This window comes from Pundamilia nyererei, unplaced genomic scaffold (assembly GCF_000239375.1).
Source record: "Pundamilia nyererei isolate P.nyererei 1_Seehausen unplaced genomic scaffold, PunNye1.0 scaffold00024, whole genome shotgun sequence".
Classification (NCBI taxonomy): Eukaryota; Metazoa; Chordata; class Actinopteri; order Cichliformes; family Cichlidae; genus Pundamilia; species Pundamilia nyererei.
In genome coordinates, this window is record NW_005187425.1 from 3,745,163 (window position 1) to 3,757,440 (window position 12,278).

The following is a 12,278-nucleotide window of genomic DNA, read 5'->3' on the forward strand; positions in this document are numbered from 1 at the left end:
AGCAGTGCAGCAAAGCTACAACAGAATGTCTGAAAAAGAAAAGAATCAATGCGTTGCAATGGTCAATGTGCAGACCTCAACCGGACCTGAAATGCTGGGGCAGGACCTTAAGTGTGCTGTGCATAAACCAATACCCACGAACCTCAATGAACTGAAGCAAGACTGTAAAGAAGACTTATTGCTGGTTCTACAAGCCTTTGAATCATTGGTGTACTTATTTATTCACAGTGCTACATAAATCCCTGTGAAATCTTTCTTTTTCACATGACTGTAAATCACAGTCAACCTCTTGGTATCTAAGTTATTCATTTCCTTAAAGTTGTTAGCTGACATGCACTGCATTGTTCCAAATCGAGTTAGGTATTCTAACCAAAGACAGACAAGAACTGAATAATGTTTTGTTAAGCAGCATGAAATAATGACCCACTGCTAAGCTGCTTAAGGAGTCAATTTACATCCTAAATTAGAGGTCAGATCAGGTTTAGGTGTGGGCTTGCATGCTAGAAGAGTAGCAAATGTTTTTAAATCATTTGCATATGAAAAAATATAGAAATGCAGGTTCAGTACAGCACATTCATTGCCACTGAATCGGGTAACACTTGTTCAGCAGGTACTGAAGGTCTCCAGTCTGTTAGAATTCTTCTTACATCCACCAATGAAGGATTAAATGATAAAAATTTAAACTGTGGGGAAACTGGCTAAAAAGTGTCCCCAGTGTCCACGAACCAACTAGGCAGCAAAAAGGGCAAGAGGTTGTGAACTATGTTAAAAACAAAATAAAACAGCTTTTTTATAAAGGATCAGTTGTGCTATTTTTTTTCCTGAGCCACATAAACTGATTTCAACCATCCATGTGTCACACTAAAAAGCCTTGAGAAGTACTTTCTCTGTTTCCAAAGACTAGCGAGCACTTCGCCTCGCACAGCTAGCATGAACACAGCATAAAACAAGCAGTCAAGAATAAACCATCTGCTAAAAGGGGATTCCATAATAAAATCCTGATGGCAATGTTGGCTGAAAAACTACCAGCATGAAACACAGCTTATCATCAAGTAGGCCACGGGATAGAGTGTGTTCACCAACAGTGGGAGGCTTTCAAATACAAACTCGACCACATGGAAGCAATTAAAAAAAAAAAAAACGACAACAAAACTCATTTCTGTCCTAGATTTGATTTTAAATGAGTATAGCTGATTCTCTGGAAAAAGAAAAAACTCGTCTGTCTTTGTGAGTTTTTAAAGGGTCACTTTTTACAACGTGACTGTGCAGCATCGCTGAACATCAACTTGACCATAAATGTCAAAAGCACTCCAACGCTGCCCTACCGTGAAGTTGTGAGCACCGGTGACTGCACTTCCATCCTCCCGGTAATGTGTCTCGGTGTAATGGCTGGCAAAAAGACCCCTAAGAAGAGAACATGACAAGAGCATAAAAAACCCATTTATTTACTCATCGATTAGAAAAAAGAAGACTTTGTTTTCAGACTACCGAGAGGACTTGACCCTCAGTTGACTTTATATGTAGATTGCTTGTAAGGATTTGGGGGATGATGTGGATGAAACACTTAGCAGTCCGAGGCGGGGAGAGACTTGATTTTCTGTAAATTTATTATGTGATTCATAAGTGTCCTTGAATCCCCTGGCATACAGCATGAACAAGTTGAACCAAATGCTGATGTCATTTCTCAGCATGCGTGAGTGTGTATCTGTGCATATCTTTTCAACTGTGTGTCACTTGTGTGTGTGTGTGTGTGAGAGAGAGAGAGTGGGTGTGCTTTCCTCTACAGGCCATGAACAGATGGACATGGAGAGACCCACCCTGAGCATTGGCAAAGGAGCAGCAGGAACACCCATTTTTTGCAGCTGTATACTCAGATTGACATCAGGCAGGATGATCTCAGGATGTGTGTGTGTTAGAGTGCATTAGAAGAAGAGAGGGAGGTGGAAATACCCAGAAAACAAACAATACGTTTTGCAAGTCTGACGTGTATTATCCTAAAGGTGATTATATGGCAAAAAAGTAACAGAGGAGACTTAAAAACTAGATCACACACATACCCCACAGTGCTGTGCCAGCTCACGCAAATCGCATGTACCACAAACCAGAATTAGATGAGACGAGTGGCAACGGTGAGGCATTAAGCCAATAGTGGGTTTTTTTCTTCCGTTCTTCAGGTCCATTTAATGTCTTATCTGGATATTTACAGTTAATTATTTTATCACCCGTTTATAGGAAGATCAATCCTCTGTGCCCCGAGCCTGACCACATTTAAACTTCATTAAATACTTATTATCGCTTTAATGTGCCTTATCACGCCATTAGCAAGCTCTAAACCAAATCTGATAAGCCGAGCGGCCAGTAATCACTTTGAAGAGCCCGGTACGTCTCATAAAAATTTGATGACACATCAGAGGATGCTGCATGCTTCTCGAAAAAGCCCAAAATATATATCTTAATAGTGAACGTTTAACAGTGGCGCTCGGAAACAGCCACAGCACAATTATAGGAAACGAAACGGCTCAGTTTGCCGTAAAGATGGGATTTGTGTCACGTGAGCGGTAATTCCAAGCAAATGCTCTCGTGCTGTATTTTTTTGGGACATGTTGGGAAAGCCAGCTTAGGGGCAGTGTGGCCGCCGGGACTGAGACACACGCTGCGGAAAAGCTGCAGGATTTACATGATGGAATCTCCCTGTAATCAACTTGTTGGCAAGAGTACACAGAGTTTATGAGGCCATGAATGTTTACTGTGCGTTTGCAGAGAATTTCCTCACTGGTTATCTTGCAGCTCAGTTGGTGCGTATCTGTGTATCTTACACTGCTGAAGACCGTTTCATGCTTCTGATTCTCACTGTCGCAGCTCTCTAATGTTGTGTCGTGTATCTGACCCAGTACGCAGAATACTCATGTTTGTAACTAAAACACAGCTACCTAAGGAAGAAAGTGTACACTTCCATATAATTAAGCAATTTTTACTGGCCACCTCTGTCGTCGATCAATTTTCCATGATTATGCTGCAAAAGACAAAGTGTTGACATTTTTGAATCATGTGGAAAATAAATACATCTTTTACTTGTCCTTATTCCACATGAGAAAAATGACGGCATACTGTGAGGACTGATAATTTATTCCGTAGCTGTTACTGATGAATAAGTTGCAGGATGTTTTATGCTCTGCGGGATGACTCTGTGTCTACACCACTATATTACACCTCCACAAAGAAAAACACATTTTCTTTTTCATTTTCATTCCTGTAATTGTTTAAGTCAATAACCACAGATTCTGTGGTCCTAACTGTGTGTTGCGATTCATTAGACACAGTGTCGTATCTAATTAACAGCCCACTAATGGCCGCCCAGGTTAATTGTGATAAATGACGGGCTGTTTAACAGCACCCCTGGGAGGCAGAAAATAATATTTGTCTTAAAGAATAATCTCCCATCTTACATGCGCCTCCTTAGATTTAATTTAACTTTTCTGAAATAACTGCATGAATTATTGATTGTCTCTAAAAAGCCAGATGAATAGCTTTCCACAGCTGCCTTTTGAGGCTAGAGTGCTGCTCATGCGTGTGATGTTTAAATATAATTAGGAGCATGATTCACTATTTGGAAAGGACCTTCCAGTAAATCTAAATCAAGACTCCCACATATGTTTGCAAGAACGCTCATTGTGTTGCTGAAATAGCCGATCTGGCCTTCGAAATCTGACGTCCCGCGACGTCTCTGATGAACATACAGCACTTTTGTGTTTCCATTCCATCTGCTGGCATAAGTGGAACGCTACACTATATCTTACACAACAACTGAGGCTGGCAGAGATAGGACTAGCACAATGCAGGGACAATACAGACAAGGACAGCATAAAAACTCATTACGGCAGACCACAGAGGACCCTTCTTCATTTTAGAGGCATAAAACAAACTGGCAGATGTTATTTTCTGCCATATCTGAAATTACAGGAGATAGAACTATTGTTGTCTCTGAATTGAGCAAGTATTTTGATGAGTTTTATTTAAAAAGAACAAATCAAATCAAACAGACAAAGAGTCGCTACAACGGTGTGATCGATGAACCGGAAACTAAATGCATCACTCGCCGTTTACACAGATCGATGTTTATAATAACATCTTTCGCTCTTGATCCAGCCAGTACGACGTTCTGTGCAAGTGCAGAAACTCATTTACATACATGTGACTGTGTCTCATGTAATAATTCACCATTACACAAATCCCCTTGAGCATGGAACCATTTGAGAGCAATGTAGCTCCTCTTGCAGCCTCTCTACTTCCTTTGAAGAGTGCTAACTTCAGTGATTTCTTTTAATCCCCTCTCCCCCACAAGCCTAACCCCTAAGCCTTCCTATAGCTGCTACTTATGGTAGCATATGCTAAACTCCAAAAAGAGCAGACTACTACAGAAGCAGAGGCAGATGAAGACGAGAGAGGAACTAAAGAGGTGTGGCTGACAAGTCTAATTCTATTTCCACATACGGCTGCGTTCCAAATTGATTTACATACAGCTCAGTGTGCCTTCAGCTAAGGCTTGGCCGTGGCTGTGGCTGTGAGTGCACCGGAGTGTACAAGCCAGCAAAACCAGAGAAAACTAGGGAGAGACAGTGGTGAGGGTGGGAGGAGTGAGGGAAGCAAACAAACAAAAAAATTCCCTGAACTACATAATTAAAGAAAAGCCTTCCTTTAATCTTCTTTACTGGCTTCATAAAAGAGTCATCGTGTCCATTTCTGCATTACTTTCATCTTTGTTGTCTCACTGAAATTTAAGGTGTCGGGTCAAAATGTGGGTGAGGATATCATTAACGTTGGGGGGTACGGAGAAATTTAAAATGACATCTGATAATAGCATCTGATGATTCGGAAAAATGCCAAACTTATTACATATTCAACTTTGGGGAAGAGGACTGTCTGTTCAGAAATTGATGCGAGCCATGTAATAGCTGTTGAGACATTTCGCACTGAAATAAAAATGACCTAAGATAATGTGTGGGCAACATTTGTGCAGCATTTTAGAGCTGTGTAATAATCTTAGTTTGTGTGTTTCCAGTGTTATTGTGATAATGTTTGCTAACTTTACAGGTGCTGCTACTGTAGGTCAAATATTTTCTTCTTTAATTGCAGATCACAATGGAAGCTAATCTAATGAACTGGTACTTATATAGTGTATTTCTAGCACTTTCTTACTTCATGCCTCATTCATCCATTCACACACACATTCATAAAAGTGCTTTTTCCTAACCTAACATTCACACACTCACACCCTGATGGGGTTCAGCATCTTGTCCTTTCCTTGGAAGAGCCAGGGATTGAAGCACCAACCTTCCGATTAGCAGATGACTAAATCAAACAGACAAAGACTCTAAATCCTGAGTCCGAGTCACCCCAATCTAATCTAATTTATAAGGATTCATCACCAGGGAAAAATAAATATCCGTGCCAAACTTTGTGCCAATTCAACAAGCAGCTGTTAGGATATTTTGATGCCAAGAGGTCATTTATATGGATCAATATCCATACAGACTTTCATGACAAACTACCTTATATTTCTTAAAGTTATTAAACTAAAAAGATCCAACCAGCATACGTTGAGACTCTTACCAGCCGGGCAAAGGATTGGGTCTCATAGTAACACTTACAGTACCACCATAAGCGAAACTAAAGAGTCACATTCATGGATGAGCAGACTAAGATTTTCCATTATATATGCTCCAGCAGGCACTGGATGAATATCAAACATGCTGGCTGATGGGGCAGGCCTATTTAAATATTGACTGACCAAAGCAAAGATAGCTCCTTAATGAGTCAAGATCTCTCTTTGCTTAGGAAGAAGTCACAGAGGGAGCAGCTGCTTGACTATTAAAGAAATCCTGCAGCGAGTCCTCAGAGGTCTGCATGATGACACTTTTTCCTAAAGTGCCCCTGCACATACAAATGATTAAATCGCCGAGTGGCCGTGTCCACAACTTACAAGCAAAGTTGATTTTTCATATCTGAATACTCTTTCATCCTTCTCCGTTGCCAAGATGGTTCAGACAGCCCTGCCTGTCTGTCTGTGTCCCTCACCTCAGGCTTCATGGCATTGTGTGCTCAAAGTGGTGCCTAAGGCAACTGAAGTCATCACATCAGTAAAGTAAACCGCAGAGGGAAAAACATTATTCCCTGTGCTTGAAAGCAGAGGAGGGTGATGAATCATGGCAGGGGCACAGTTAGTAAAGGTTGCCACTCTTGCTCTCACACGCTCTAAAAATAACAGAAATCACAGGTAAAAAAACAGAAATATCTCATAATAAACTCTAAGAAACTTTTTCCTGAACATGACACTTCAATTGCCATACAGTTTCTTTCCCGACTGTTTGAGTTGTTACCCGAGAAAACGAGGATTGTAGGCTGAATAAATGAGGAATATCAGACACGAATAAGAGGAAATAATGGTAAAGCTGTCTTATCTGTTTCCTTGGGGAATAAGAGAAGTCGGGGGGGTTGGTGACTGATGGGAAATGGAGAGGCTCTTTAAAAAAAATGTCTCTGATCACACAAATTCATACAGATATCCATACTGGATTAACCCCCTCTCCTGATCACTTTAAAGCATGAGTGAAAGGTGATCGTATTACTGTGCAGCAGGTGAGGTTTTTAAGCACTCAGTGATAATGGAGTCACTTTCTTCATTCTGAATAAGCTTCTCCCTCTGAAACCCAGCATGTCCTTTTCAACTCTAAAGGGTTTTATTTTCTTTTATAGCCTGATGAAGGGTAACCTTATCTTTCATGCTTCCGGATATTTCCTCTTTTTAACCACCCATTGCTTTTTTCTTCTTTTTTCCTTGGCATTGCATTTTTTTTACTGCTACGGAGTCTTATGAAATGATAACAGAATTTGGATAAAAATGAAAGGCTGCAGGTGCAAAACAAGGATTAAAACGGCTACGGTGTCAAACCCCAAACCTTTTGATATTTCTAATGAAAGCACACTTCAGTTTGGGTGGGAAACATTGCAATTTCTGCTGAAGCGATATCACTGTTATTATTTTTCCTCGCTTGTGAACATAACGCCAAGCACCAGAGCTAACAGGCACAGCAGGGCTGTTAAAGAATGAACTGTTTCACTGCTGCTGGCCCACACGTTCGGAATTTTTAATACCAAAAAATAATTCCCACACTAAACATATTTTTCCTCATAACTGTACAAAGAGCATGATGTCATACTCTCCCTGCTCCCATTAAAGGGGGAATACATTTTCAAATCAGTGTGAGGGGAAAAGTGCTCATCTACAGCACAGCAAGAGTGAGCCCTGTGCACAATTTCAGGGCAGTCCTCTAACTTCTCTCTGGCTATGGTTTGCTGCTAAAGTGCAGGCCCGACCTGTCCATCTTATGCAATATTAGCCTCTGGTGTTTGCATCTTCTCTACATATCGCGCCACTGAGGCTGTTTGTTGTAATTAATGCACCGAGTTCACGCAGCTAAACATTAGACTGCTTGTGAAATGTGCGGCTAAAGGAGCTCATGAATTCTTTATAACCCTAACAAAGGAGTACAGATTATTTCTGGGCACGAGATGATGATGGCACAAACTCAAAATGCTTGGAGGCAAGATCTGTGCCACCAATGTGCAGCGAGCCATAAACACTTTATATCATAAGATGTTAGCAAAATATGCTTTCAGTGGAAGAGCATATAGAGATTATATGTTAAAAATCCATTCTTAACATCCTTGTGACCAGAGGATTTGAAGTGTTTTGTGCATTTAGGGGGAAAAAAGTAATAACTTTATAATGTTATTTTCATTCTACTATTTTTCATTCTGCTTTTATTTTTCCTGCTTATCCAGGTCTATGATTCGGGGGTATCAGTCTAGGCAGAAATGCTCAGACCTCCCGCTCCACAGCCAGCTCTTGCCAGCAGAGCAATATAATCTCTCCGGCCTATCATGGGTCTATACTGGGATCATACCCCAGTTGCCTGAAACACCTCATCCAGAACGTATGCTAGTCATATCCCCCCAATTGGCTCCTTTCAGTGTTGAGGAATGGCAGCTCTAATCTAAGCTCCTCCTGAATGACTTTGTTTCTCTCTCTATCTCTAAGAGAAATCCCAGACAGCCTCCTGAGCAACTTCAGTTGCCCTAGTTTAAGTCACTACTCACACTCTGTGGCAATAGTTGAGTGTAGAAATGTAGATTGACCACTGGATGGACTTGTACAGCATCTACATTAGTGCACACCCCAAAATACCCAAACTCTTCTACTTAGTGCAGCAAGTCACTCCCAACCCAGAGAGAACTCTCCACCCTTTTCTAACTGAGAACCCAGAATACAAGCTGGAGACCATCTGTCAATGAAGCCGACAAAACTACATCATCTGGAAAAGGAAAGACAAGATGCTGAGACCACAGACACCCTCCGCCTCTTGGCTGCACCTAGAAAATTCTGTCCATAAAGGATGTGAAAAGAAACGGTGAAGAAAGGAAACCCTGGAGTGGTACACTCAGTGGGAAGGGCTCTGACTTATTGCCAACAATGCCAAGCTATTTTTCCCTGAAGAGCTCCATAACAATGGACCCATACTACTGAAGCACCACCCAAAGGACACCTCAAGAGACACAGACTTCTCCAAGTCCAAAAAAGACCAGTAGGTTGGTTGGGAAAGAGCTGGTGTACTTACTTCAGCTTTCTATAGTTAGTGTGTGCCATTTTCTATAAGAAAAGAGAGCAGGGAGTAAAACAGTGAAAGCAGAAATGTGTCAAATATATCTTACGAAACTTTATGTGAGCATTATCATTCAAATAGATGAGGGATAGTAGAAAAAAAAACCCTAAATAACATCAAAAAATGTAAATAAAAAATGTCTGAATATCTGATAACTGATGACTCAAAATCTCAATTTGTAAATTGTGTCTTTAGCATTTGTCCCAACAAAACACCAAAAAGCCTTCTTCAACATTCCCTCTGGATAGTGAAGCTAATAATATAGATAATTGATGTACATGTACAGAAGCTCACAATCTCCATTAAAAGTTGTGAAAATAAAATGTTCTGAACTCTCTCTGGAAATACTTTTTGTATTCCTGCCCAGAACGGCGATGAACTCTTCGTTTACTGCTTCAATATTCCCATCCATAACAAACTACAAACTGGAACTAATGAGAGAGTAGGGATCTTCAAGGGAGGTGGCCTATTATTATTCATTGAAAAAGAGTAAACAAATGCATAAATGTTAATGTCAGAGGCTTCCTATCTGTCCAATTAATCTATGGTGGTTCCCCTGGGCAGCCTCATTGTTCAGCCATACTTTTTTTGCCTTCAGGGGAAATTTGCAATTAAGAGCTGAGCAGAAAAGACATTAAAGATGTCTTTCATTTTTCCCCTCCCTTTGATTTCTGTCTTCTTCAGCCATTTCTTTCGTAAAAAAAAGAAGAAGAAATAACTGGTGCATATCATCATCAGCTCCTGCTCTCCCACAATCACATTCATCCATCACATCTGGCACTTTTCCTCCTTTCTTAAATCTAAAAGTTGAGAGGAAGAAAACTTTAAACTATAAGCTGCAAGGGGCACGTGTGGTGCATTAGGCAACTACTTTATTATAACATGGTCCACTGACTACACATGTCCCAGACCATCATCTCTCCAGTCCCAGACTGCATGAGGCATTCTTCCCCTCCTCTTAAAAAACGTCTCACGTCATTAAACCCACTCTTTACACTTCCACAGATCCTATACTGATTCTCCAATAAGATAATAGCATGCAATCTTTCATTCTCCAGCCCATTACCCTGCAAACATGGTGGAGTTGGTAACTTTCACTTGGCACGGATGTATCAGTTTAACATAAGGATCGGGGTGAACGGTCTGTCACTGACGCTGATGCAGGGTAACATAAGGCGTCATGGTTGCTGGGTATTGAGCAGAAGACGCCAATTATTGTATGGGCTACGGGTGGTAAAACAATGAAGTGCTTTTAACTTAATCACATCTCCTTTTCTGAGTTTCAGTGGTTCACTGATACCTAGAGTACAGAAAGTGAGAGCACTCTGGAGCATGCCTGCGTTTTAAATATATTTAATGCACCACGATTCATCACTCACTGACCACAGGGCACAGACGCCATAAAAGTAGCTGTCGCTACAAAAAAACCCAAGCAAGGACGGTAAAAGGATTTAAAAAATATCACTGATCTTATATCACTAAAAAATAAATGTAAAGTAGTAATAAGCTTAAAAGATTAAGCACTGTTTATTAAGTCTTTGGCCATCATCTTCAGTATTTATATGAAACTGTCACAATAAAGAGGCTAAATTAATTGCAGAGATTTGGGAACACATTGCTAAGATAAACAGGGCAGAGTGTTCAGCATTACACAAAAATTCATTCAGCCCAACTGTAAACATAAATATTTTACTTCCATTCATTATTTCATTAAATTAAATTTTCTAAATTTGATCAGTATTTAAAAAGGCTCGCCAGCATGAAATGTTTGAGAATTAAACTCCCCAAAGAGCTTGGAGAGTCAAACGAAATGTAAAAGCTATCCACTCACTGAACACTGTGTTAGGTACACTGTGATAGTACTGGGTTAGACCCTCTTCTGCCTTCAGACCTGCCCTAATCCTTTGTGACACAGATTCAATAAGGTGCTGGAAACACTCCTCAGCGATTTTGGCCTGTATTGATTTGATAGCATCACAAAGCTGCTGCAGATGTTTCAGCTGCACGTCATTGATGTGAACTTCCTGTTTCACCACATCAAAAAGGTACTTTATTGGACAGCAACAATACATTGAACTCAGAGACGTGTTCAAGAAAACAGCTGATTTGAGCTTTCTGACTACTGGAAGCAACCATCAGAACACGGCCATAAAGGGACAGACATGTGCAGCAGTAATATACCAATAAACTTGATATCAGGCAGGATGGATCCATGCTTCCATCCTGTTTATTCCAAGTTCTGATTCTACCATCCGAATGTCAAAGCAGAAATCAAGACTCGTCAGATCAAGCAATATCCTTCCAATCTTTTGTATGTAGCACAATCTCACTTTCCTGCGCCCACTGTGGTCTTCTGCTACTAATGTCCATTTGATTCAAGGCTCCTTATGTTGTGGATTCAAAGATGCTCTTCTGCATACCTTGGTTGGTTGGTTATACCAATTAGTTGAGTTACTGTAGCATTGCAACAACGTATTTTTTTCCCAGTCAACTGCTACTAACTGGATATTTTCTCAGTACATCAGCAGTTTCTGAAATACTCAGACCAGCCCACCTGACACCGACAACTATGACAAGTAACATTAAGTTGCTGCCATGTGACAATTAAAGTGTTTTACCTAACAAGGTGGCCAGCAAAGACCCGTTTCTATCAATCTACATGTGTCAACTTCATCTTTTAAGGAGCCCTCTGGTAACTTAAACTAAGCCTGCTGTAAATGGCTCAACTCTGAGATGCACACAGTCACTCTAATGGATAGACACCTGCAGCATTATGACTGAGTATGTTCCTCATACGTGTTTCTATGTTCACTTACTTTAAAAAAAAGAAAATAAAACCATAGCAGTTTTGGATTATTCTCCAAACAGCAACAACATGCGCATAAAAAGTGCTTATCTCACAAACTCAGCTTCTTATTTGCAATACGATTAAGACGTGTCAGTGATTAATTTCTGCTATTCCCAATTCAGAAGAGAGGCTGCAGTACATGCTTCTGAAAACAAACAGCACACACACACACAGACATGCAAAGCTTACTTTTAATAACAATGTTTGTAAGAAAATGATTTTCAGTAAACCGAAAAGTTTTACTACAAGAAAAATACATCTTAAAATGAATATTGAAATGAATCAGATTATTTGCTTGCATGTAGTTTTTTTTATTGTTAACAACAACAACAACTTGTGTTTTAACCAATAAAAAATGACACTCTAGTCTAGTTATTATAAGATATAAACACATTTTAAGAATCATTACTAAGAATCTACATTTAACCAAATAAAACACAATAGTTTTGAAATGCATAAATTCTACACTTACAAATTTGTATTGTATACACTAGTGTACATACACATTTTAGAAAGGAAGACATTAAACTGAATGGATCTGCAATGTTAATGACAATACCCGCTTAAACTGCTGCACGCCTAGTGCTGAAGCAGCATCAGGAATTAAAAAACAACAACTCTATATTCCATATCTTATATTACCTGCAGTGACTGATGGCGTTCTGAGTCTTATTGCTGGCAATAAGCATATCAGATAAACACCCATGAGA

General features: G+C 40.0%; 1 protein-coding gene across 2 annotated transcripts in view; it reads right to left on the bottom strand.

The window, feature by feature from the left end:
* Window positions 1-12,278, bottom strand: part of adam12b (ADAM metallopeptidase domain 12b) — an 86,063-nt gene that overhangs the window by 49,241 nt on the left and 24,544 nt on the right. For both annotated transcript variants that reach the window (XM_005727443.2, XM_013909382.1), the window contains exon 4: window positions 1,326-1,404. In XM_005727443.2, the coding sequence (XP_005727500.1) occupies window positions 1,326-1,404 (79 nt within the window). The remainder of the gene's footprint in view (window positions 1-1,325; window positions 1,405-12,278) is intronic.